Source organism: Podospora pseudopauciseta, chromosome 1 (genome assembly GCF_035222475.1).
Source record: "Podospora pseudopauciseta strain CBS 411.78 chromosome 1, whole genome shotgun sequence".
Lineage (NCBI taxonomy): Eukaryota > Fungi > Ascomycota > Sordariomycetes > Sordariales > Podosporaceae > Podospora > Podospora pseudopauciseta.
The window spans coordinates 2,003,266-2,025,107 of record NC_085892.1 but is presented as its reverse complement, the minus strand read 5'-3'; the positions used below and the strand labels follow the sequence as shown (position 1 = coordinate 2,025,107).

The 21,842-nt window shown below is 51.5% G+C and overlaps 10 protein-coding genes across 10 annotated transcripts; 5 read left to right on the top strand and 5 right to left on the bottom strand.

The window, feature by feature from the left end:
- Nucleotides 1-3,153: 3,153 nt before the first annotated feature.
- Nucleotides 3,154-5,395, top strand: QC763_0006650 (uncharacterized protein; the record flags this gene model as incomplete). The annotated part of the gene is made up of 6 exons (XM_062905134.1): nucleotides 3,154-4,255; nucleotides 4,371-4,411; nucleotides 4,474-4,989; nucleotides 5,043-5,171; nucleotides 5,220-5,319; nucleotides 5,372-5,395. Exons 1-6 carry the CDS (start codon nucleotides 3,518-3,520, stop codon nucleotides 5,393-5,395), a joined length of 1,548 nt encoding a protein of 515 aa, XP_062770037.1. The 5' UTR covers nucleotides 3,154-3,517.
- Nucleotides 5,371-6,734, bottom strand: QC763_0006640 (uncharacterized protein). Its single transcript, XM_062905133.1, has 2 exons — nucleotides 6,004-6,734; nucleotides 5,371-5,948 (listed from the first exon to the last, which is right to left on the bottom strand). The coding sequence occupies exons 1-2, from the start codon at nucleotides 6,275-6,277 to the stop codon at nucleotides 5,470-5,472; spliced, it is 753 nt and encodes a 250-aa protein (XP_062770036.1). The 5' UTR covers nucleotides 6,278-6,734; the 3' UTR covers nucleotides 5,371-5,469.
- A 357-nt stretch (nucleotides 6,735-7,091) lies between these two features.
- Nucleotides 7,092-7,923, top strand: QC763_105488 (uncharacterized protein; the record flags this gene model as incomplete). The annotated part of the gene is given in 3 exon segments (XM_062907120.1): nucleotides 7,092-7,100; nucleotides 7,206-7,526; nucleotides 7,534-7,923. Coding segments are annotated over 3 exon segments (720 nt in total).
- Nucleotides 7,924-8,738: 815 nt separating this feature from the next.
- Nucleotides 8,739-9,032, bottom strand: QC763_105485 (uncharacterized protein; the record flags this gene model as incomplete). Its single annotated transcript, XM_062907119.1, has 1 exon — nucleotides 8,739-9,032. The coding sequence occupies one exon, from the start codon at nucleotides 9,030-9,032 to the stop codon at nucleotides 8,739-8,741; it is 294 nt and encodes a 97-aa protein (XP_062770034.1).
- A 1,010-nt stretch (nucleotides 9,033-10,042) lies between these two features.
- QC763_105480 (uncharacterized protein) lies at nucleotides 10,043-12,078 on the bottom strand (the record flags this gene model as incomplete). The annotated part of the gene is given in 4 exon segments (XM_062907118.1): nucleotides 10,043-10,783; nucleotides 10,791-11,271; nucleotides 11,455-11,914; nucleotides 12,063-12,078. Coding segments are annotated over 4 exon segments (1,698 nt in total).
- Nucleotides 12,079-12,932: 854 nt separating this feature from the next.
- On the bottom strand, nucleotides 12,933-16,109 carry srk1 (MAPK-activated protein kinase Srk1; the record flags this gene model as incomplete). Its single annotated transcript, XM_062907117.1, has 5 exons — nucleotides 15,214-16,109; nucleotides 14,679-15,065; nucleotides 14,389-14,442; nucleotides 14,032-14,257; nucleotides 12,933-13,971 (listed from the first exon to the last, which is right to left on the bottom strand). The coding sequence occupies exons 1-5, from the start codon at nucleotides 15,251-15,253 to the stop codon at nucleotides 12,933-12,935; spliced, it is 1,746 nt and encodes a 581-aa protein (XP_062770032.1). The 5' UTR covers nucleotides 15,254-16,109.
- Nucleotides 16,110-16,555: 446 nt separating this feature from the next.
- Nucleotides 16,556-16,860, bottom strand: QC763_105465 (uncharacterized protein; the record flags this gene model as incomplete). Its single annotated transcript, XM_062907116.1, has 2 exons — nucleotides 16,556-16,673; nucleotides 16,799-16,860. The coding sequence occupies 2 exons, from the start codon at nucleotides 16,858-16,860 to the stop codon at nucleotides 16,556-16,558; spliced, it is 180 nt and encodes a 59-aa protein (XP_062770031.1).
- Nucleotides 16,861-17,476: 616 nt separating this feature from the next.
- On the top strand, nucleotides 17,477-17,631 carry QC763_105463 (uncharacterized protein; the record flags this gene model as incomplete). The annotated part of the gene is made up of 2 exons (XM_062907115.1): nucleotides 17,477-17,548; nucleotides 17,611-17,631. 2 exons carry the CDS (start codon nucleotides 17,477-17,479, stop codon nucleotides 17,629-17,631), a joined length of 93 nt encoding a protein of 30 aa, XP_062770030.1.
- A 729-nt stretch (nucleotides 17,632-18,360) lies between these two features.
- Nucleotides 18,361-19,212, top strand: QC763_105460 (uncharacterized protein; the record flags this gene model as incomplete). The annotated part of the gene is made up of 1 exon (XM_062907114.1): nucleotides 18,361-19,212. The coding sequence occupies one exon, from the start codon at nucleotides 18,361-18,363 to the stop codon at nucleotides 19,210-19,212; it is 852 nt and encodes a 283-aa protein (XP_062770029.1).
- A 1,479-nt stretch (nucleotides 19,213-20,691) lies between these two features.
- QC763_105450 (uncharacterized protein) lies at nucleotides 20,692-21,624 on the top strand (the record flags this gene model as incomplete). Its single annotated transcript, XM_062907113.1, has 1 exon — nucleotides 20,692-21,624. The coding sequence occupies one exon, from the start codon at nucleotides 20,692-20,694 to the stop codon at nucleotides 21,622-21,624; it is 933 nt and encodes a 310-aa protein (XP_062770028.1).
- Between the last annotated feature and the right edge of the window lie 218 nt (nucleotides 21,625-21,842).

Here is a 21,842-nt window from a genome sequence, read left to right as displayed (position 1 = left end):
TCTTAGGAGATCAGGGGCCAACGCGCGGGCTGGTGCTGGTGGAGGCGTGGATGTTGGAGACGCGTGTGGGACGGAGCCATAATTTGGGGCGCTTTCTTCATCGTTTAGATGGGGGGAAAGCATCGGACTGGAATCGGGCTCGAAGGAGGTTTCTTGGACGGCTGGGTCAGGTTGTGGTGGGAGGGTGATGGGGGATGTTGGTTGCTTCATTGTTTGCGCCTGGTTGTTGGTTGGCGCGCGTGTCTGCTGGGCAGGGGTTTTGCTTGCGCGCGTGTGCCGAAGCAAAGATCTGGGGGACAGAGTGTTGAAGACGTGGCTTTGGAGGTCGAGATGTATAATGGAGGATTACTATTCTCGGAAACGTCGGTGTCTGAGACAGGCGGTTGATCTGTTGGACAGCGGCGCATCAGAACATGCAGAGTCCCATCATCAGCAAAGCGGCGACCGGTGCAGCCAATCGGCATTATCGGGGCTGTACCCCAGATTTTAGGGCTGAGGTGGCTTGGCTTGGCATCAACGTTCGTGGAACAAGATCCCTAACCCTCACAGGTTCCTCTTGGATCGTGGGAAACAGTTGATGTTTGCAATGTATGAGATTTCATGCGATGCAGGGCTCAAAAAACATGCCTGAGTAAGTGGTCATCATATAATTCTTTGCAAAATTGCCCTTTGTTTCCACAATCCTATGAAAGGATCATGGTGTCAACGTCCCATTTTGTTTACTTCTCAGTGACAGCTTATGTCAAGTAACGTAGGAAATGGCTACATAAAGAATTACCATCTCAAAGAGCAGGCTTGAAGAGCCCACGTTCTCTCGCAAGTATTATAAATCCATGATACAACGTGGCGCTTTCCACTGCCTCAGAGCCCACAACTCATTCCTGGACCCAAATTATCATCACAACAGTAGGTCAAATTTCAACTCTTCACGAACACGAATTCTGAGATCTCGGTTCAATGGCCCTGTCTTGTTAACATCATGATCGGCAAACCGGCGATTGCTGTTCTCGGCAAAGCCGCTCGATTGGATGTGAAGCCACCCTCCCGCCGAGTTCAATCGCGAGAATAGAGGATCTCATGGTCAAGATTTTGGAAGAGAAGGTGCCGGAAAGATTTGAGCAACTTCTCCGTTCAGACACCAACGCTAATTGCCCGACCTTTGATCTGGAAGTGACATCGTCAACCACTGTCGACTAATCTCTTCCCAATCAACGCGATGAGTTGGACAGCATTTTTGACTTCAATTTTGGCTCAATTGATGAGAACCAGAATGATATACCAATGCACTACCCAGATCCCGTGGGCAGCACCTCAATTCTCAAACCCGAGGTGGACAATGGGATCGATCCAACACACCAAGACGAGCCAGTGCTCTCAAGCAGCTACAACTTGTGGGATGGTGGTGAAGAGACACAGGCACGGAGAACAAAAAAACGCAGAATTTCCAAGGCGATTGGAGGCGAGGTTAATAATAATACATCTTTAAACTCTATCTTGCACCAGATACTATCTCAAGTTTTGGAGATCAATTCCAGATTCAGGATGGTAAAACATGCGTAGCATGTGTTGCGATGCACTCTGAATTTAAAAAGTGGAACCAGCGAAACAGTAATTTACCCTACGTGGCACTAGGCTTTCGCATTCCATATTACTAGGCACCGAAATTTGATCAATAGAGTTGCTTATTTTGTTTGTTTATGTGTCTATCACTGCTGTTCTGTATGCCAGGCTCTGATATTTTAGCACACTTGTTTGCTTTGTTGAATCGGTTACCGAGCAACTCGAATGAATCACCTGGGTAGCCTGCTTTCGTTGGGCACATAAACTCATGCCATGTCGTTCTCAGTCAGCTTCCATTACACATTCATCCACCTTCACACTACTTACGCCTTGATCTCATATCCCTTCGGAGTTTGCCATTGTCTGTCGAATCACCAAGGTTTTCTGCATCATTATTGATTCACTATCAATCCAAGGGCTTCATACTCTAGTCAACAACATGACGGACGAAGACTTCCAGATGGACGGCTCTGAGATCAACTACTCACCAAATCGAGACTCAAGACATCCACTCTGATCAAGAATCGGATGCCGAGCAGCAAAACGTCACGACTGGAACCAAATTCTGGGAGCTTATGGCTAAAACTGGTCCCTGGATGAATCAATTGAACAGACAGGACCTCAACTGGTTCGTCACCATCACCGAGGACCAATGGTATGACCGAAGTTGCTACCTCCAAGACGCCGCAACCGAGGACGATGGACATGTCGATAGCACACTTCAAAGTGTGCGCACTTTCTTGGAACGACGAATTACTGCCCTTCCGCCACCCGACGAACCGAATGCTTGCAACACTTGGAACCCAACGGGGACATTTCACCAAGGATCACGAATTGCGGCAGACCCCATGCCACAACACAGAGCAAACGAGTTCCTTCGGAAATTGGTGCCAGGTTGCGGGACAATCTGAACCCAACCTCACCAGCTTTCCACGAGCACAATTCGCAAACATGTCAGCGATGGCTAATGACAACGAGGGATCGGTTGCCTCAGTTGCGTACAATCACAGTGAGTCTGGTAGTGTGATCGTCTCACCGTCCAAGAAGCGCAAAACTCGCCATGCTAGTGGCCAAAGTGCCCACCCCAGGGACAACAATCAAGTGGACGATATACGCGGATCAGTTCATGGCGACCGGCAGAATCTCCGTGAACACACCGCAGCTTGTGACTGTGGGCGAACCACTCCGACACCATTACTTCCGAGCATCATAGTGGTCTTGATACGACAAACACTCCTCATATTTCTTACCTTCGTGTCATGGCTGGGTTAGGACACTGAAGAATCGGTGTGTATTGTGGGTGAAAGGAGGTTATCTTGTTTCTGTCGTCATTTGTTGGATTATTTAAGGCATATCAGCTCGTGGGCATTATTTGTATAAGATACCTCCTTGCCTTATGTAGCGATATATATGAACGTACATATGAACCGAGACATCATGAATTCACTCTTGAGCAGCATTTCTCAATGAATATGCTCAGTTACCTTCAAGACCTTATATCTGATGTCAACTGATCCACGCTGACCGGCCTCCTCCCATACAAGGCATGATCATAAACCGACATCTTCACCTCGTCAAAATAGCAGCCTTTTGAAGTAAGGTAAGCACTACCGAGGATTTGCCCCCAGATCCAAGACTCTGCGATGTGCATTCCAACCTCCCACAGATACCTCCGATGCTGTTGTTTCAATAAAAGCCCGATGGTATCACGTCAAAAGTAAGACATTGGAAAAGATCCGCCGCTATTTGCCGATCGAAAAGCTCCCGCCCTGTCCCCGACGCCGTGCGATGTCGCAACCGACAGCCCCACCCTGCCGCCGTCCCTGCATATTTTCATACAAGCACTTTCCAACTGGGAGTTTTACACATCGGGCACAGGAAATCTGTCAGATTTGATGACTCGCCAATCCAAAACACCAACTCTGCACAGTCATCTCGACACTTTCGACATAGCACCATGGCATCCTCGACCGGCGCACTCGACGCGCCCGGAACAACAGGGGCCCCCACACCGCCCCCCAACCGTCACCACAACAAGACGGACAAAAAGACCACCACCGGTGAAGCCAGCAACGTCTCCCTAAACCTCGGCGATGCCACCCTCAACACCACCCACAACCCACCTGACCCCAGCAACCCCCAAAACGACAATGAAAGCTACAAGCGCATCCGCCGCAAAGTCGACCTCCGCCTCTGCACCATCGCCGGCCTCCTCTGCTCCCTCAACCTCCTCGACTCGGGCGTCCTCTCCTCGGCAGCCGTAACCTCGATGCTCACCGACCTCGGCCTCGACGTCGGCAACCGCTTCTCCATCTCCATCTTCATCTTCACCATCTCGTCCATCATCTTCCAACTCCCCTCCACCATCGCGGTGCGCCTCCTCGGCCCGAGGATATGGTTTTCCGTTATCACTTTTTTCTTTGGGTTGATCACGTTGTGCACGGGGTTTGTGAGGACGTGGCAGCAGATGATTGCGCTGAGGATTTTATTGGGGGCGGCGATGGCGGGGATCTTTCCGGGGTTGGCGTACTTGATTAGCACGTGGTATCCAAGGGGGGAGCAGCAGTTGAGGTTTGCTTTTATGCAGAGCGGGGAGGTGGTGGTGTTGGCGACGGGGAGTTTGGTGAATTATGGGTTGAATCGGTTGGATGGGCGTAGGGGGTTGGAAGGGTGGAGGTGGATGTTTGTTGTGCAGGTGGGTGGGCTTTGTTTACTCTTGGCCCCCTTTTGATTTGCGGGTTGCTTTGAGGTTTTATGGCCTTGGTGTTTGGCTTCAATGCTTTGAATTTGCTGCTGACTGATGGTCAAAGGGGGTGTGCACCTGTGTTATTGGGATTGTGACCTATTGGTGGTATGTTTTGTTCTGTTTTGTTGTTTTCATTTTGGTCGACAAACACTGACTTTGCTACCCAGGATGGTTGATTTCCCTGAGAATTCCGACAAGAGCTTCCGCTTCCTGACACGCGAAGAAGCCGACATCGTCGCCAGCAGAATCGAAAAGGACCGCGGCGATGTCATTCCTCAGAAGTTCTCCATCGTTGAGGTTCTCAAGCACGCCAAAGACCTGAAGATCTGGGCATTTGCCTGCTTGTTCTTCATGCAGAATATCGTGTCAACTGCCCTGGCATACTTTGTACCCATCATCCTCCAGAACGGGCTTGGGTACTCGTCTGACGCGGCCATCATTCTTTCGGCACCACCGTATTATTACGCCATTGTGCCTGTGCTGCTCTCGTCTTGGTACGCAGACAGGTTTCGGGTACGAGGACCGGTCATCACATTCAACGCCACTTGTCTCATCACTGGCTTTGCTGTGCTTGGGTTTGCAGGTAATTCAGGGGCTCGCTACTTTGGCGTCTTTTTGGCCACGGGGGCCTACGTCGCCAACTGGGCTGCGCTTACTGCATATCAAGCTAACAATGTTGTTGGGTATGTCTATCGGCCGGCAAATGATGTGGGCCTTTGTGCTAACATAGCAGCAGACAATGGAAGCGTGTATTTACTGCTGCGGCATGTACAATGTTCAATGGGGCCGGTGGTATTGCTGGTAGCTTCATTGTCCAAAATTATGAGGCGCCACACTACGCCACCGCAGTTTGGATATCTATAGGGTAAGTTGGCAATCCTTTTTTGGTACAATTATTGCTAACGACATGTAGATCCCATTTGCTGATGATAACGCTCGTTGGTCTTCTCACTATCTATTTCTACCTCGCCAACCGCTCACTGAGGAGGACAGGAAAGGTTTTGGAGCAAACGGTACGTGTATCAAGTGTTTTGAATAGCATAGCCGGTGCTAACATATTGCCAGGTGGGATTCCGATTCACGTATTAGTTGACTCAAGGGTGGGAAGAGCAACATCTGAGATCATTTACCACACCCATCAATACACCACTGATGTTCTTGACTTACACCATGTTGGCACCATTCACCCTGATGATCTGTCCCGACACCCACTTGCTTTCTTCTGATGCCAGCCATAAAATCACATCGGCGATTTCTTGAGGCTCTCCCAAACGTCCAAAGGGACTCTGATTCTTCAAAAAATTGACAATCTGCTCCGACTTGCCCTCAAAAAACAAGTCCGTCCCTGTTGGTCCAGGTGCAACAGCATTGACGGTAATATTCCTCTTGGCCAAATCCTTTGACAGAGCCCGGGTCATTTGGTCGATGGCCCCTTTTGTCGCGACATAGATCAGATAGCCCGGACTTACCCCACTCGCCGTGTTGAGACCGGTCGAGATGAAGATGACCCTCCCGCCCTCAGGTGGGAAGTAAGGCAGAGCCTTTTGCACCAGGAAAAGCGCGCCCTTGACGTTGAGGTTGAAGTGAGCGTCGTAGGAGTCTTCTGTTGCGTGGGCGAGGTCGACCATGCCCATTATTCCAGCTAATAAAAAGCCCGTCAGCGCGAAGCTTCGTCAGGGAAAGGGGCCAATGTGTACCGTTGGGGACGACGATGTCGATTTTGCCAAACCTGTCCACGGCAGCGTGGACAAGCTTGTCAATATGGTCTAATTTGGAGGCGTCTGCTTGGATGGCGAGGAGGCGGGAGGGACCGCCGGATTGGGTGACGATTTCGGAGGCGGTAGTGCTGCTTGTTGGGGAGAGGTAGGAGAAGACGATGGAGGCGCCGAGGGAGGCTGCGCGGTGGACGGTGGCGCGGCCAATGCCTTTCGTTCCGCCTGTTATGAGGAGGACTTTGCCTGTGAGGGACATGGTTGGGGGAAAGGGGGAGGGTTTGGGTAGGTAGCTAGAAGGGGTTAAATCGTTGGGTTGTGAGTGTGCTGTGGACAGTGGATTATTTATGCCGTGGCAGTGTTTTTATTGGAACTTTTGTTGATGGAGAATAGTGTGTGGTAACTCCGGGATGTGAACGCGTAAATGGGATGATCTAGGAGGGGGTGAGATGTAAGATGCTGACATGGCGGCGGGATGAGAATGGGGAGAGGGGCCTCCTGGCTTGCTGCTTTCCGAGTCAACAGGTTACAGACGGGTCAATGTAGTGCTTGAGTTCGGCTTTCGGATTTAGGGATGCAACCTCCGGAATGGATTCAGCCCTAACCCTCGGGTTTTGCTGCTCCCATTTGTCATTCACTGTTCTGCTTTGGCCGGTCTTTGCCTGCTGTTTGGATTTGGGAAACGGAAAGCGCAAGTACCTTAGGGAGGGAAGGACGGCACAAGCGACAGATAACAGAATTTGAATGGAATCCACGATTCTCCAACGTTCTCGTCAATTTCCCTCAGCTCAGGTCAAATCAGGTCAACCCAGCATCGGATGTTTACTTTGAACTAAAAATCCACCGCGACTCTCCCTCAGCCATAAGTTATATTAATCATTTAATCATGCCCCCCTATGGCAACGACCCGTTGATACTCAAAAGTGCTCTTGAGGCTTTGCCTCCAGCTATCAACCGGCCATTCGACCAGGACTAGGAACCGAGATGGAGAAAACGATTGCAGCAATGGGTAGACCAGGAGGTAGTCACGGCAAGCTTGCCTGATTCCTTGGACGCCAGACCGGCAAGTTACAATGATATCCGTCATGCTATATTATACCGCCTTTTGTGCATAGAAAGAGCGCTAGAGAGTATGTCCAATCGTGACCCCCTTGGAATAAGCTCTGATTCATCACTGTCTACGTCAGGATATTCGACCCGCACAGATGACAAAGTTTGGCAGTGGCGAAAGGAACTTGAGGGGGCAACTCCAGTCCTTGCACAAGGAAACCGACAAGCTTCGCCGTTTCGACTACTACATATTCCCACCAACTATATGGAATCGAATAGGCCTCGACGCCACCGCGGTATATCTATACAGACAAATATACGCCTTGATCGCGTCAAACAATCCCGTATGCAGAAACGTGATCAAGATTCGGTTGGCTACATGCCTCTCCCTCCGCATGTCGAGAGTCTTTTTGTTGTGCCAGGAAAGCGCCCAAATGGCCAATTCAACACTGGGAAGCGTGCGAGGGTGTCACAGACAAACTTGGGTATTTGTTTTGCCCGTTGGTAACCTGTCCATTCGGCACTATCTATGAAGAGAAGGAAGAGTTGAGGTCACACTTCTATCGAGACCACTACCATGTACACGGCCACAGAGCGTGGGAAAACTGTCCTTTCCAGTGCGGTCAGCTTTTATTGAATTGCGGCCAGCCTTTGTTGAATAATTGCCAGCCCTTCCCGAAGTCGGAGAGCATGGAACCCTTTCTGAACCATACTGTAAGCCACATCACCAACATATCATTCAACGTCCAAAGAGCCTTTCTTTTCCGTAGCGAAATTGCCCCACCTCACTGCAATCACCAAGCCCCTCAGCTGTGGTGGCAGCGAAATCCAGCGTCGTATACTGCGGTTCTCTGAGAGTTGTGTGTGGCTTGACGGGCGGTAGACTTTGAAGGGAGGCCAGCAGGTGTACTCGGATGGATTAGGTACATAGCGAATTTTAGTTTTAGCGACAGTTGTACTTTCACCAGTTAATACACGTCCTTTTGTTCTTTTTGGATGCATGGCTGTGCCTTCAAGTAATCTTTTAAGGCCTCTTAGCTTCTCTAAAGGCTTTTGAATTATCATTCAAGGTCTTTCAACAGTCTTTTAAGGTATATTAAATATTTTTCAACCCTTAAAAACTGCCCTTCGGAGTAGAGTAGAAATCTATATAAGGGGGAGGTGGGGGAGGTTGTGCCTTCGTCAGATAAGCAGGGGGCTCAGTAAAGGTTGTCTCATCTTTAACGGCCTATAATGGATTATTTCTTCGGCTCTACCGCCACCCATTCAACGCTAAGATGTCTGATGCCATGTAAACCTTGTATCTGGATCATATGCGCACTTAATCTTGCTCCTGTTCTCTAGGTTTCGCTCAGCTATCACAAACGCCCCCTCATCATTGTCAGTGTATATGAGCCATGCTATCCGTGTGCCTCTCTTGCCACTACAACCCTTTCAATTCGATCATGTCTAATAACATATCCTCCTGTAATGTGTGACAAACGACCAAGTTATTCCACCCCATTCACTCTGATATTAGCAATCCAACCCCCACCCATCCTTGGTTCCAGCAAAGTTGTGTTCCGTCCCACCCCATCCATCATTAATTACCCCCCCTCTCCCAAGCCCAATCAATCCCAAGCCACCATTTCATTATTCCTCTTTCCCCACAACAGCAAGCAAATCCACCCTCACGGCATATATTCCACACACATCCTCCCCACATCCTCAAACTCGGTCCCCCTCGTGGTCCCCCCACCGCTGATGGCGATACAAACCCAGCACTCGAATTTGTAGCTCATAAAGTCAGACCCTGGCGCGCACAGTCTTCTCCCCCAGCCCTGTACCGCGTTGGCGAGGTGGAGCGCTTTCCGGCAGGTTTGTGTGCAGATTTCGGGAAAGTTGCCGTTTTCATTCAGGGTGAGGGTCGTGGATGTGGCTGTGGTTGTGAAAAGGAGGGTTGAGAGGAGGGTTTGTGGCTTCATTTTTATGGTTGTTCGCCGAAAGTGTTTATGGTGTGATGAATAGGAGACCGGCTCGGGGCGATGAGTTGATGAATGATGAAACGGCGGAGCAGGCTCTCGGACGAAAGGCAAGGGATTTGCTGAGCTGGGAATAGATCAAGTTTGTTTTCCCGTGGTGTGAGCGTCGTGGTGGTTGGTGTTGGATCTTTCCTTTTTTTTTCTGGCGTGTGTCTGATCCCTTGTATTAAGCTTCGTTCCGCAGGAGGCTAAGAGAAGTAGCGGAAACTCTGTCCTTCCCAAACTGGGGGACTGGAACGGTGTCTCGGGAGGCTGTGGAGCCGAGGTTGAATATCTGAGAAGGAACGACTCCTCAAGATAATGATTGAGTTGGTACCTTGCAGATGCCATGTAGACAGACCTGAAGCTGAAGAGAGTCAAACCAGATGTCATTAGCCTGGTATGGACTGAATAACTCATAAAGCCATGCCTGACTCCCGTGGCCGCTGGCAATTATGTCGTCACCCAGACCGTTGGCTCTAGCATGCATGCAGCCAAGTCCAACAGCGCCGTTGCTAGCCTAAAAGGTATCCGGATTGAATATATCTCTTAGGACCAACGTTCAATTCGATGTAAGGGCAACAAGAAGTGCAAAGACTGTTGGCAATCTCTTAGGTATATGTTGCCTCCAAACACGAGATTCCAAGCAGAAAACATGGAATTTTCCTTGATCTGCCCAAAATTATGTCGTTTGCCTTGTTGTAGTTGCAGATTGTGGTGATCCATGCCCAAATAGTCAGATCCCTGGACCCTGATTTCTTCGGTTCCATGCTCGACAGGGGCAACTGCAACATGGCTCCACAGGTCTCAACGACAAAGATGCTAATGATATCGTTATTCAACCTATCCATTACCCTTTGCATTTCCAAACCCAAAGACTCCCAAAACAAAGCCTCCTTCAATTACTTCAACATAGGAAAAATCGACCCAAAACAGAGATATCTTCACATCGCCCACCTCATCATAAAGAAATCCTACTCCCTCCTAACCCTCCCAACAGGAACAAAAGAATCGCTCCTCAGATCCTCGTCCTCGTCCTCGTCCTCGTCCACCTCCTCACCCAACTTACCACCCTGAACCTCCTCCTCAATCAACAACACAACCTCCAAATCCACCACCTCCACCCCACCAACAAAATACACACAATTATCCACCCTCGCCCTCCTCGTCACCGTAACCCCAAGACACCCCCTCACTTCCCCAGCCTCGACACTCGCCTTCACCGACGCCCGCTCACACGTCAGAATACACTCCTCCGCCACAACCTCCTCACTGACCTCCTCAACAGTAACAGCCGTCTCAGTGACCTCCCCCGCTGGCACCTCAGGCCGACTCAGCCGGTTATTACCCTTGGCAGGACGAGGAGGAGGAGCAGCCCCGGTGCTTGTTGCCGAAGGAGGCAGCTGACGAGACAGCAGTGGGAACAGCAAGAACAGCACCACACCTAGCCTCATACGTCTTCTCCAACACCCGCTCCTTTTTTTCTCCCGAGCATCAGCCCTGAGACGGTCCCTGAGCTCCTCAGCCCTTTCCCTCGCCTCCCCAGCCTTCTCCTCAGCCTTTGCCTTCAGTTCCCGCCGACCGAGAATCCCATCAAGCAAACCAGAGACAAGACCACCACCACCACCAGACGAAGAAGCCGAACCGCCAAGAATGCCGAGATAAACGTCAAGATCGATGTTGATGCGCGACAAGTCGATGTTGATGTCGAGGAGCTTGGACACGCCAGGCCGGGGGCAAAGACGAGGAGATGAGTTCGGTGGCATTGTTGGCCAGATCGGGCTGGTCGCCCTCGGCCTGAGTGGCAGGAGAGATGGGGCCGGGGAGGTTGCTGCTGCCTTTGGGGGTGTAGAGCTCGGGTTCGTCCTTGTCTTGTCCCTTGGCGCGGTAGGAGCGTCGGCCGAGGATGGTGTTGAGGACCCCGTGGAGGGATAGGAGATCTTGAGCGGGGAGTCGTGTTGGGGAGACGGGCGGTGTTACGGGAACGGTTGCAGGAGAAGAGGAGGAGGACGAGGTATGGAGTGTTCTTCCTGGAGGGAAGCGAGGGGCGCCAGGGAAATTGGGGCCGGTGATGGCTGTGGGTGCAACGGTTGACGAAGCGGCACTTCTGCCGATTGTCAGAAAGGGGAATCTCCGAGTTAAGGTGGATGTCGAGGTGGACGTGGAGGTCCTGGTCGAGGTTCTTGTGGGGGTCGAAGTTGATCTGATGGTTGTGGTTGGCCTCACGGTCGAAGTAGACGCTGACCTGACAGTTGGAATAGACGTTGACGTGGTGGATGGCCTTGGTGTCAAGGTAGATCGTGATGTCGAGGTGGAAGTGGACCTCGAGATTGATGTTGAAGTAGATCTAATTGCGGCGGACCTAGCGGCAGAAATAGATGTAGACCTGGCAGTAGATGTCGAAGTAGCCCTAACCGTCAAAGTCGAAGTCGTCGGCCTGGTCGAAGTCCTAGTCGAGGTAGAAGTAGAAGTCGACTTCGAAGTCCTCGTGCTCGTCCGGGTAGATGTCACAGTCGATCGAATCGTCGACATAGAGGCCTGCTGCAGGTCAAGCGCCCACAACAGCCCACCCGGACCAGCTGGTCGTGCGAATCGGTATACCAAAGAAGAAACGCCTGTCGCACTGCTTGTCGTCTCGGTAGTCTCGGTGGTGGAGCTACCCTCTGCACGAAAAGCATCCTCCTCGAGCGGTTCAGTAGCAGAGATGATGATTCTGTCAGGCAGAATATCAGCCCTGAACGAGCTGCCCCCCAGATCTATATCAAGGGTCCCGCATCCTAGTACCGCCTCTGCCAGAGCGAGACTGCAGTAGCCATTTGCATTGGCAACCCCGGCGAGGGAGAAGGCTGGGAAGGTGTTAGTTAAGTCAGCCATGGCAACGGTGAGTGATCAGGAAGTAGGTGTAAGCTGGAGACGAGTAAAGAAACGGTGGGGATCTGGTTAGACAGTTCTCGACAGGAGAAGATCCCCAAGAAGATATATACATGAAAGAACCTCTACAAATGCACATCCACGAAGGAGTTCTGACTGGAATCGCCAGTCGATTGTCGCCTGTCAACGTTTCACAGTAGGAATTTCAGGGTTGTTGAGAGGCAGTAGTGACAATTTCGTTTCACTTTCGTGGAATGGACCAAGGTATTTAGAGCATGAAATTCTCCCAAATGGAAGACGAGAGGGCACAGGAACGGAATGGTGTTCCATTAACATGTGAATCCCTGCATCCACCCATTGTTCTACTGCCATGGATCCAAATGAGACATGGTTTCGGGTAAAACCCCCTTTGATCGATATTGAGGACTGTCCGAGACAAGAGATCTGGGGTACCACACTCGGAACTCCAAGAAGCCATGTGGTGGTCATTGAACGGAGAGCTCATCATGTGTCACAACAAAATGATCCAGTGAGTTTTGAAGTATTGACAGTAAACTAAGAACGATTGCCGCTAACACCGCCCATGATATCTCTCATATAGGGTACCTTTACACTACACCGAAACCGCAATGCACTGCCTGAAAAAAAGAAGAAATTGATGCAGAGAAGAGAGCACCCGGGCTGTACTTGAAGCCCATGTCCTCCTAGAGTGTCTACCCGTCACACGCTTTCCCAGAAATGCACCACTTCCAGTCCCACCGACGCATAACTCCATAACCCATGTTACTCCCTCGAATTGCCTTCGCTGCCATCCCTCACATTGATGCTGACAGTCTCTGCCAAGGCCTTGAGGTCATTAGCAGAGAACTCAACCTCTGGTGGCACCTCCAACATTGGTGTTGGAAGTTCCTCTGGCCGCACAGAAGGGCTGACGCTGCCGTCGCCTGTCTGCAACCTATCCTCCCCGCGGACATCCTCGTGCTCCGGAGCTCTCTACGCCACCCGAGTCGCAGGCTTTGCACCGCGACGTCCCAATAATGTAGCTCCATCAAGGTTCAACTCGAAAACACCCTTCTGTCGTTGACGTTCGCGAACTTGCTGTCTTGCGGCGGCGGCGACAGTAGCCGAATGCTGACCATAACCCTTCTGCTCAGCCGCGGCAGGCGGAGGATGGGGTTTCCGAGATCGATCGCGCCCGCGCTGCTCGTGATCCTTAATCTGAGTGTTGCGCATGCTTTGCTCGATTTGCTGAGTCGAGCCTGCAGGTGCCTCCTCCATCTCAGCATCTTCATCCAGCTCGGCAAGGCGATCAACGCCAGCCTTTCCTCCAATTTGCTTCCTTCTTTTGCCCTCTTCTTCCTGTCTGTGGACTGCGTATCCAACATCAAACACCTCACGCAGATTGACCGCAGCAGGCGAGCGGAAGTCGTAGCGCTTGTCGCCGTCCACAAGCTTGGTGGCATCGAACGCCCTCAAAACACCGTCTGACGACATGGCCGACTTCTTCTCGTCACGTGGTGTAGGACCAGACTCGCGAATCCAGGGATGAGCCAAGAACTCCTTGATGGTGTATCGCTGCTCGGGATCGACGCAGAGAAGATGTGAGATCAAATCCTGGGCCGACTTGCTAATGTCATCCCACCAAGGGGAGAGGAAAGTGTATTGCCCCTTGGCAACCTTCTCGGTGAGCACCTCGATACTCTCGTCGTAGAATGGCGGGAAACCGCACAACATGGTGTAAAGCACACAGCCAAGCGCCCACATATCAACTGACTTTGAGTACCGCTCATCCTTGACGATTTCGGGAGCGGTATAACCAACAGTACCGCATGGCGTCATGGTCTGGTTATCCCAAACAATCTTGGAGAGGCCAAAGTCTGCGATTTTGATCTGGCCAATACCTCCAGCACCCACCCCTTTGATGAACTCTCCCTCGTCTACCTTGTCCTCGTCGCCCGGTTGCTTGGGCTTCGGGTGCTTCGAGGGCACCATCGGGATTGGGCTGAAAAGAATATTTTCAGGCTTGATATCACTGGTAGATTGTTAGCAAACAACGACTGCCAAGCCACGAGGAGTTCATGAGACTACCTACCGATGAACGATTCCCTTTTCTTCGTGGAGGTGCTCAAGCGCCTTGGCCACTTGGACGATAACATGACGGGAGAGCTCCTCGCTGAAGTAGGTCAGGCGAACGATCTGATGGAACAGCTCGCCACCTGGAGCCAGCTCCAGAATAATAAAGTAATAGTGCTGGGACTCGGAAAAGTCGATCAACTTGACAATATTGGGGTGGTCGAGTTGCTTCATAATCTGAACTTCTTTGAGAATGTTTGCCCGCTAAGCAGGCGGTTAGTTCACTGAGAACACAGAGACTGAGCATATGCGCTTGCAACAGGAAGTCCAAATACAAACACAGCGCTTGGGACAAAGGAAAAGAAATTTCTCGCACCTCTGCTGCTTTGGGAGCCTTTGGCTTGAAATCCGGATGGAGATGCTTGTTGCTCTAAAACGGGTCCCGCATGTTGGTAAGGGGGACTTGGAGGAAAAGAAAAAACAAAAGGAAAGGAAATGAAGGGAGAGGATAGGAGAGGAGGAGAGGGAAGCGTGGGTAGGAACGAAGAAGAGGCTGGAATCAGGCTATATCACGTACCTGCATGTTGTTCATCTCGAACTTGCGAACGACCTTGATGGCCACCTCTCCGTGTTGGCCTTGCAGGTCGCGGGCGCGGTATACGTTACTGAAGGCGCCGTCTCCCATCTTTTCGACAAGTTGCCAGCGCTCGAGACCTTGATACCTCGGAAGCTTATTCTTGTCGGCATTCTCTTCGGCGACCAACTTGGCGATGTTTTCGTCAGGTACCCTCTTCTTTGTCTTGCTGCTGACACCCTGGGCTGGTTCGACATGGTGCGCGGCTACATGGCCGGCCTGGGCCACTCTGTTTTGGGCATCTCCGGCAGTCGAATAGGCATCGACATGGTTTTGTCGTGGGGCACCCGCTCCGTACACAGGCTCCGAAACTGCTGGCGCCATATTGTGCTGCTTCGCATGGGCTTGGGAATGGGGAGGAGAGTGCTCATGTTTTGTGCGTGCAGAGTCGTCAGCATTGGCGGCTCGAGCTTGTTTGCCTGTGACAGTGACGGTGACATCAGTTTTGAGTTCCGTTATTTGGGACGAAGCCACTGAGTAGCAGTCGCACGCTGTGATCTGCAGCACCTGCTTCCCGGTGCTGGCGGCGCACAAAACAGCCCAGCGGAGAGGGGACAAGCTACATACCATGACGGATGAAGTTTTTGAGTTGCTGTATTGTCGACATGATCGCGAGTGTTCGCTGTTCTTCCTCTGTTTACTTTGTTCTGGTGGTGATCGTCCTCGACTCGATCTCGGGTGGAGATGTGCTTTTGGCGGTCAGTGAGGGGCAGCAATAGCACCCTGTCTTGGCTTTCCTGCCGAAAAACTCAAAAGGTTATTCTTTCAAGGCGCTAAGGTAGGAAGTTGGCGGTATCCACAGCCAAATGTCGACTCTTGCAGTTTTCACGGTTTCTCGTTGATATCTATCTTCCTCTCGATGGGATGTAGTGTAGAAGCAGCAGCGGTGATGATGGGAAGATTGAAGGTTGAGGACGGGAAGGTTTGGGGTAGTGGAGCTCGCGGTGCGGTGGGGGATATGTTTCCCTCAAAAAAAAATGACGATGAAGACCAGACGACGTTTGTCTGGAACAAGACGGCGGGATCGTCGAGGAGATATGCAATCGGTAGGAGGGGGGAGTGGGAGGGTCTGAGGTCACTGTGGCTGCAACGGAGACTGAACCAAGAAATGGATGGGCTGCGGCTTCTGAGGGATGTAACCGGGGTGGAAGTCGACCAATCGATGGGGGCCGTCTCTTTCTTAATGTCTTTCTTCTCTCAGGCACCCGCTTTCATCATCATTTTCATCATAGAGCGAGCGATACGCGCTTGCCTGGGCAGAGTCCGCCGCAGAAAAAGTTCGATTTGTCAGGTGTACAGCACCAGTTGGGGGATGGATGGCAGGACGGCAGGAAATGCTTCCAAGCAAACCAGCTGCTGCGATCAGAGACAAAAGCCCACAGCTGTCAAAATCGCTACACTAGCAGAGTAGAACAGGCGAACACGTTGCTCCCAGATGATGGGAAAGCCCAGTCAAATTACTCCAGTCACCTGGCAGAATGCCGCAGCAGGTTCTCAATCTCGCATGGCTGCATTTTGTCGGAGGTGGGGGAGGTAGCTTGGCTATGACGTAGTGTCGCGCGTCATCTGCCTTGCGCCCGGATATTAGCGCGGGCCCTGGACAGGGTCCCCTCGTCACTGTCACCAGAAACAAGCAAGGGCGTCATCAATGGCGCCACGGGCGGGTGGACAAGGAAAACCAAGATCCCAAGCTTCATAAAGGGAACAAAGTGTCGAAGAATTTTCTATATAGGGCTGGAGAAGGGAAAGACGATAATTCGAGCCAAAATCCGCTCAACAATGCATTTCCCAGCCTGTAAATTCCCGGTTTCAGCATGACGAAGCTACCCACTGTATGATCTGGCATGTGGCCCATGCTTTTTCAGCTTTTCTGGGCTTCTTTGCAGTCTCGGCGCTCCCCTCCGCCTTTTCACCGGAGCACCCGAGCTTCTGGCACGAGTCGTGTGGTTCTCAAACAAAGCTTCTCTGTTGTGCCTCTTGAGAGAGCATCAAAGGCCAATGAGAAGTTTACCTGGTAGTAGTATCGCCTGTTCATCATATTATCGTCTTGTTTGTTTCCTGTCATCCACTACGTTACAGGCCTCACTACCCCGCCTCGTCATCACCCTCCTGGCTATGATGCGGGGTAGAGTGCCAACGATAAGAGTTCCACGACTGCCAACCGACGGTTTCAAGTAGTTGATAAAGCTGGGACTTTGCAGTTGATATCGTCATACGCAAATCCTGGTGTCACTGTCTGGTGGAATATTTAATCTGAATGCCAAAACCACCTGGATAATGACAGCCAAAAGTGAGGACACAACATCTATCGACAGGAGATGGCACTCTTTACGAGAGAGTCCCTCACCGCCGTAACCGATCATCAAATAACCCGTTGTGTGCCATCCGCTTCCATGAATGCTTGTCAGAAGTGCAGAATGGCACGCTGATCTGGTCTGGACCCTAGATTTTCTGGGGAAGAGCCCCCGTCTCCCCGGCATCAGAGCTCGGGATAGAACTTCATCCGCTCTTGCGCTGAGTGCCACGTGGGTGACGAAATAACTTGTACAAATGATATCGACCCTCTACTCCATGTACCGTTTTCACCACCACACTTTGGATTAAAAATTCCAAAGAAAATCTCAGACAGTCATAAGCCTGTATCAAGATGCTTTGAAACTTTCTTTGAGGAAAATATCCTTTTTGGTGGTGTTTGATGGCTGAATAGTGAGTAAGGTTGAAAGTATTTGCACAAGTTATTTCGTCACCCACGTGAGTGCTCACATAGTTCCTGACGTCATCTTCAGGACATTCACCCCTGTAATGAAAAAATGCTGGCGAACAGCACAACATGAATCTTCTCGTTCGTGCTTCGATTTGCATGCACGCGGGTCGCGTAAATGTGATAGACCACCTCCTGAAAGTGTGTTGCTTCCAGCCTCCTCATTGCCCCTTTTAACAGGCCACTTATCACAGGTCTTGCAGGTCGTCAGGACACGAAGCTGACAGTGTCTGAACACGAAGACCACGAAGACTCGTCAGGTTTCCATGTCATGAGGAGCGTGGTGGTAAAAAGTCCCGTTGGTCGCCGACCATATCTCTCCCAAGTCCCTGACCACTTACATTCGGACCTTGCCTTTCTCATCAAGACAGCAGATCCGGTGATGTCCAAAGTGGAGCCGTGAGGTCTCAAAAATCTCCTGATAAGCGGATACCCTTCAATCCCAAGCCCCACATAGCGGCTTCTTGAGCGTGCGGCCACGTCGGATTCGGCACTGAAAGTGGGTGGACAGCGGGGTGATTCCTCCGTCCTACTAGGCCCGGAACGGCATTGGCTTGCTGTCTCCGTGGCCTGCGAACAGTGTGGGCTGTGGCCACGGACTCTCGGACTGAAGACCAGCAGTCTCGACGGTCAAGCCGACCCGAATTTGCTGATGAGCCGTGGAAATTCGGGAGAGGATACAGTCCAGAACTTCGGGTCCGGCGAGAATCAGCTGACAGTACAGTCAGCGAATTGAAGTCGGAACAGCCTTGTTGTGCCCCTCAACTATATCTTTGAGAAGAAGCCCAAGTACAGGATAATCTTTTTTCAACCCCACTTACCCCCATAATTGACCAGAAACCAACAGATAGGGCTGAAATACTCAGTTAACACCCTACAAACATACAACCCTAACCCCCAACACCCCCTGAATTCGACTTACACACACACTATTTCCCCTGGTACTGCCCATTATGGCTTTCCCTCGTAGAGTAGTAGCAATCATAGGATCCGGTGGCATGGGTCTTGCTTCTGCTCGCCGTCTTGCCCTCTCTTCAGCCCGCACAACTCTCTTCCTCTCAGACTTCTCCCAAGCCAACCTCGACAGCGCGGCCACATCGCTGAGAAACGATGGACACGAAGTCCAAACGCAGCTCATCGATGTCTCGGACTATGCCTCTGTTCAGAAGTTTGCCTCTGCCGCTGCGCAAGCAGGAAGACTCGAAACCATCGTTCACACAGCCGGTCTATCCCCAGCCATGGCACCCGCAGACCGCATCTTCAAGGTCGATTTACTCGGCACAGTCAACGTCATCGACGCTTTCCGAGAGGTCGTGGCCCCGGGAGGCAGCATGATTTGCATCGCGAGCATGGCTCGCTTCGGCGCACAGCCATCACCAGATCTGGCAGCGCATTTTGCCACGAGCGGGAGGGATACAATCCTGGATAGGCCAGAGTTGAAGGAATTGGTGGAGAAGAATGACCCGTCCATGGCGTATTCGCTATCAAAGGCTGCGAATTATCTGAGGGTTCAGGCGGCGGCAAGGGCTTGGGCAGAGAAGGGTGCTAGGATCAACAGTGTCAGCCCGGGAGTTATTCTGACGGCGATGGTGAGACAGGAGTTGGAGTCGCCGCATGGGGAGACGATCAAGCAGATTATCTCTGGGACGCCGCTGCAGAGGGGAGGGACGGCGGACGAAATTGCGAGCGTGGTTGCCTTTTTGGCTGGGAGCGAGGCGTCGTATGTTACGGGGACGGATATTCTCGTGGATGGCGGGACGATTGCTGGGAACATGGGGGCTATGATGTCGGCAGCGAGGAAGTAAAAGGGCATGAATAACTCTCCTTTGTAATAACACTTAATGCAGACAAACTGACTTTGAAAGATCACTCAATGTACTATGGCTCGCTGTTTCCCTCGATGACTCAGTCCATTCTGTTAACAAGATACAGCTTTATACTGGAACGACGTCTCTTTACAGAGGCAGCAACCGCCAGAGGCATGGAAAGGGCCCAGATGTCTGGACCGTTCGACTGCAGCCAGTAAGTCTTCGGTGTCCAATTTGAACCTCGTCACATACAACCCTCCAGGATGATAAACGCTAGTCTGGTACTTGCCAATGCCACTCAACAAGGGGGGCACCAGGGAGACCACTCCCAAGAAACCAGGCTGGAAGGCCGAGAAAATGGCCAGTATTTTGTGAGGGTAGCCGAGGCCAGGCCAAGGCCAGGTGTCTTCACTTAACAGAAAATATTGGCCTAAGCGTCAAAGGCAGTGTAAATGCAAGGCCAAGTACACTCCCATAGAAAATACTAAAAGAGTGACCTAGTGTGACACTTTCGTAAGTGGCTCTCTGCCCCTTGCTATCACCCTGGTTAAAGCCCTGGAAAGTCACGAAAATTAACGTTTGTGACCCCTGGAGCATTGTACAGTCGTTCTGGTCATATCAACAGGCAACAAAGCTTGACAACACCTTCAACATCTTGGTCGGCTGCTATCGCAATGCTGTCCAGTGATTGGATCGATTAACTTGGCCTCAGAGCTTCTGTCATTCTTTCTTGATCGTATAGTGCTTTCCGGGACGAGACGACAACCACCTACAAAGCCTTCGACAGTCACAAAACATACCAACAAGCCACACCCCGCATCCAACATATCGACCATACCTCGTTACCGACTTTCAACGCCGACTCGACTGATGGGGTCTGCTGGTTCCGAGCCAAGAACGCCCTGGTGTCATGCGGATTGGTGGAGTAACATCACGGTGACCATAATCACCTCTGTGGTCAAGTCCTACCGAAATAACCGGACAGAACTGCTACCCAGACCGGGTTCCTGAGGGCGTTATGTCGGGGTAACCTCCCACCGCTGAGACTGGATGCCGGAAAATTACCCGATCGTAAACACCATTTGTCGGGACAAAAGCCGCCATGCCACCCACCATTTAGAAACAGATCGGACAACAGCTGCGACGGCTTGGCTCTGCTTTCCCCGGCCAGTGAGCTTGTCAAGACACCCTCCTTGAAGTCTTCTTGGCCTGGCATTTTTTGCGCAAGGTTATGCAATGGTCGATTTTGGGAGGGGAGGTGACAGAATCGGTACTTGGCGGCAGCGGGTTTGAATATATGGATGCTTGGTGGCGGAGGAGGATGCTCCAGGAGGGACTGGTATGAGCAGGATGGAGAAAGGATGGGCTGGGCCACTCTTTGTGTTGGAGGTGCTATATCAGCTTGTAGGTGCGACGTTCATCAGGCTCTGGGGCACGTTTTGTCTTGCTCTCTGATGCCAGTTTGCGCGACTCGACATGACTACAAACGTGGCCAAGGTGGCGGGTATCTCTGCTGGAGCAGCTCTGCTCGGATTAGGGATACCATACTTCACTAGGATCGCTCCACCACAAATCACATCCTTCATCACTGATCTTCCTGTTGCCAAAGTCCCTCTGAGTCTTCCATTCTTGAAGAATAACACGGGTAGTGAGCCCGTCAGCACCAAGGCGCCCTTCTCCTGCGATACCTCCCACTCCTACCGCACTGAGCTGGTCTCTCTTGACCCGTTGATTATCTACATACACAACCTCATTACCCCGACTGAGATTACCCAGCTCCTCCAAGCTGGCGAGCCCGAATTTGCTCCATCAAAAGTCACCAAGGGAGGCCGCCAACAAAACACAAAGGAACGGACGTCGAGCTCTGCTGGACTACCAGAAGACAACCCGACAGTACAATGCGTCCTCAAGCGAGCTCGCAACTTCTTGGGTAACATGTTCCGCGATGGCTGGGATGAGATGGGTCAACCTCAGCTGGTTCGATACACAACCGGACAGCAATTCACCCTGCACCATGACTGGTTCGCCAGTCCGCTCTGGGCAGACGATGGGAGCTGGAATACATGGAACAGGCTTGCGAGCTTCTTTGCCATTCTGGAGGACGACTGCACAGGCGGTGAAACATACTTTCCTTTTGCAAAGAGCATAGTCGCACCCGGCCCCAAGGGGGAGCAACCTGGAATCACTCAAAGGGAAAGCGGGGGTGGGGAGCAACAGAAACCACTGTGGAGGGAACATGAAGATGGAGGACTGGCATTCCGACCTGTTGCTGGTAATTCTTTGTTCTGGATCAATCTACATCCCAACGGCACGGGGGACACGCGCACGAAACACGCCGGTCTACCGCTGGAGAGTGGGCAGAAGACGGCGATGAATATTTGGCCACGGCAGTATTATGCCTACGAGTGATTTGGGAGAAAATGTATGATATGATATCCAAGCCATTTTGTTTTTGTTTTTTTTCGAATTCAAGAATCCATCCCGACCACGTTACCAGGTTTCCTGCCACCCCTCAACCTGCATGATATACTGTCGCCCACGGCCCACCCAGCCTTCCATTTTCTCGGTAAGTCTGCTGGTCATCCGAAGATAAAGTTTCTCACTCTTCGGAACCCCAACCGAGCCGT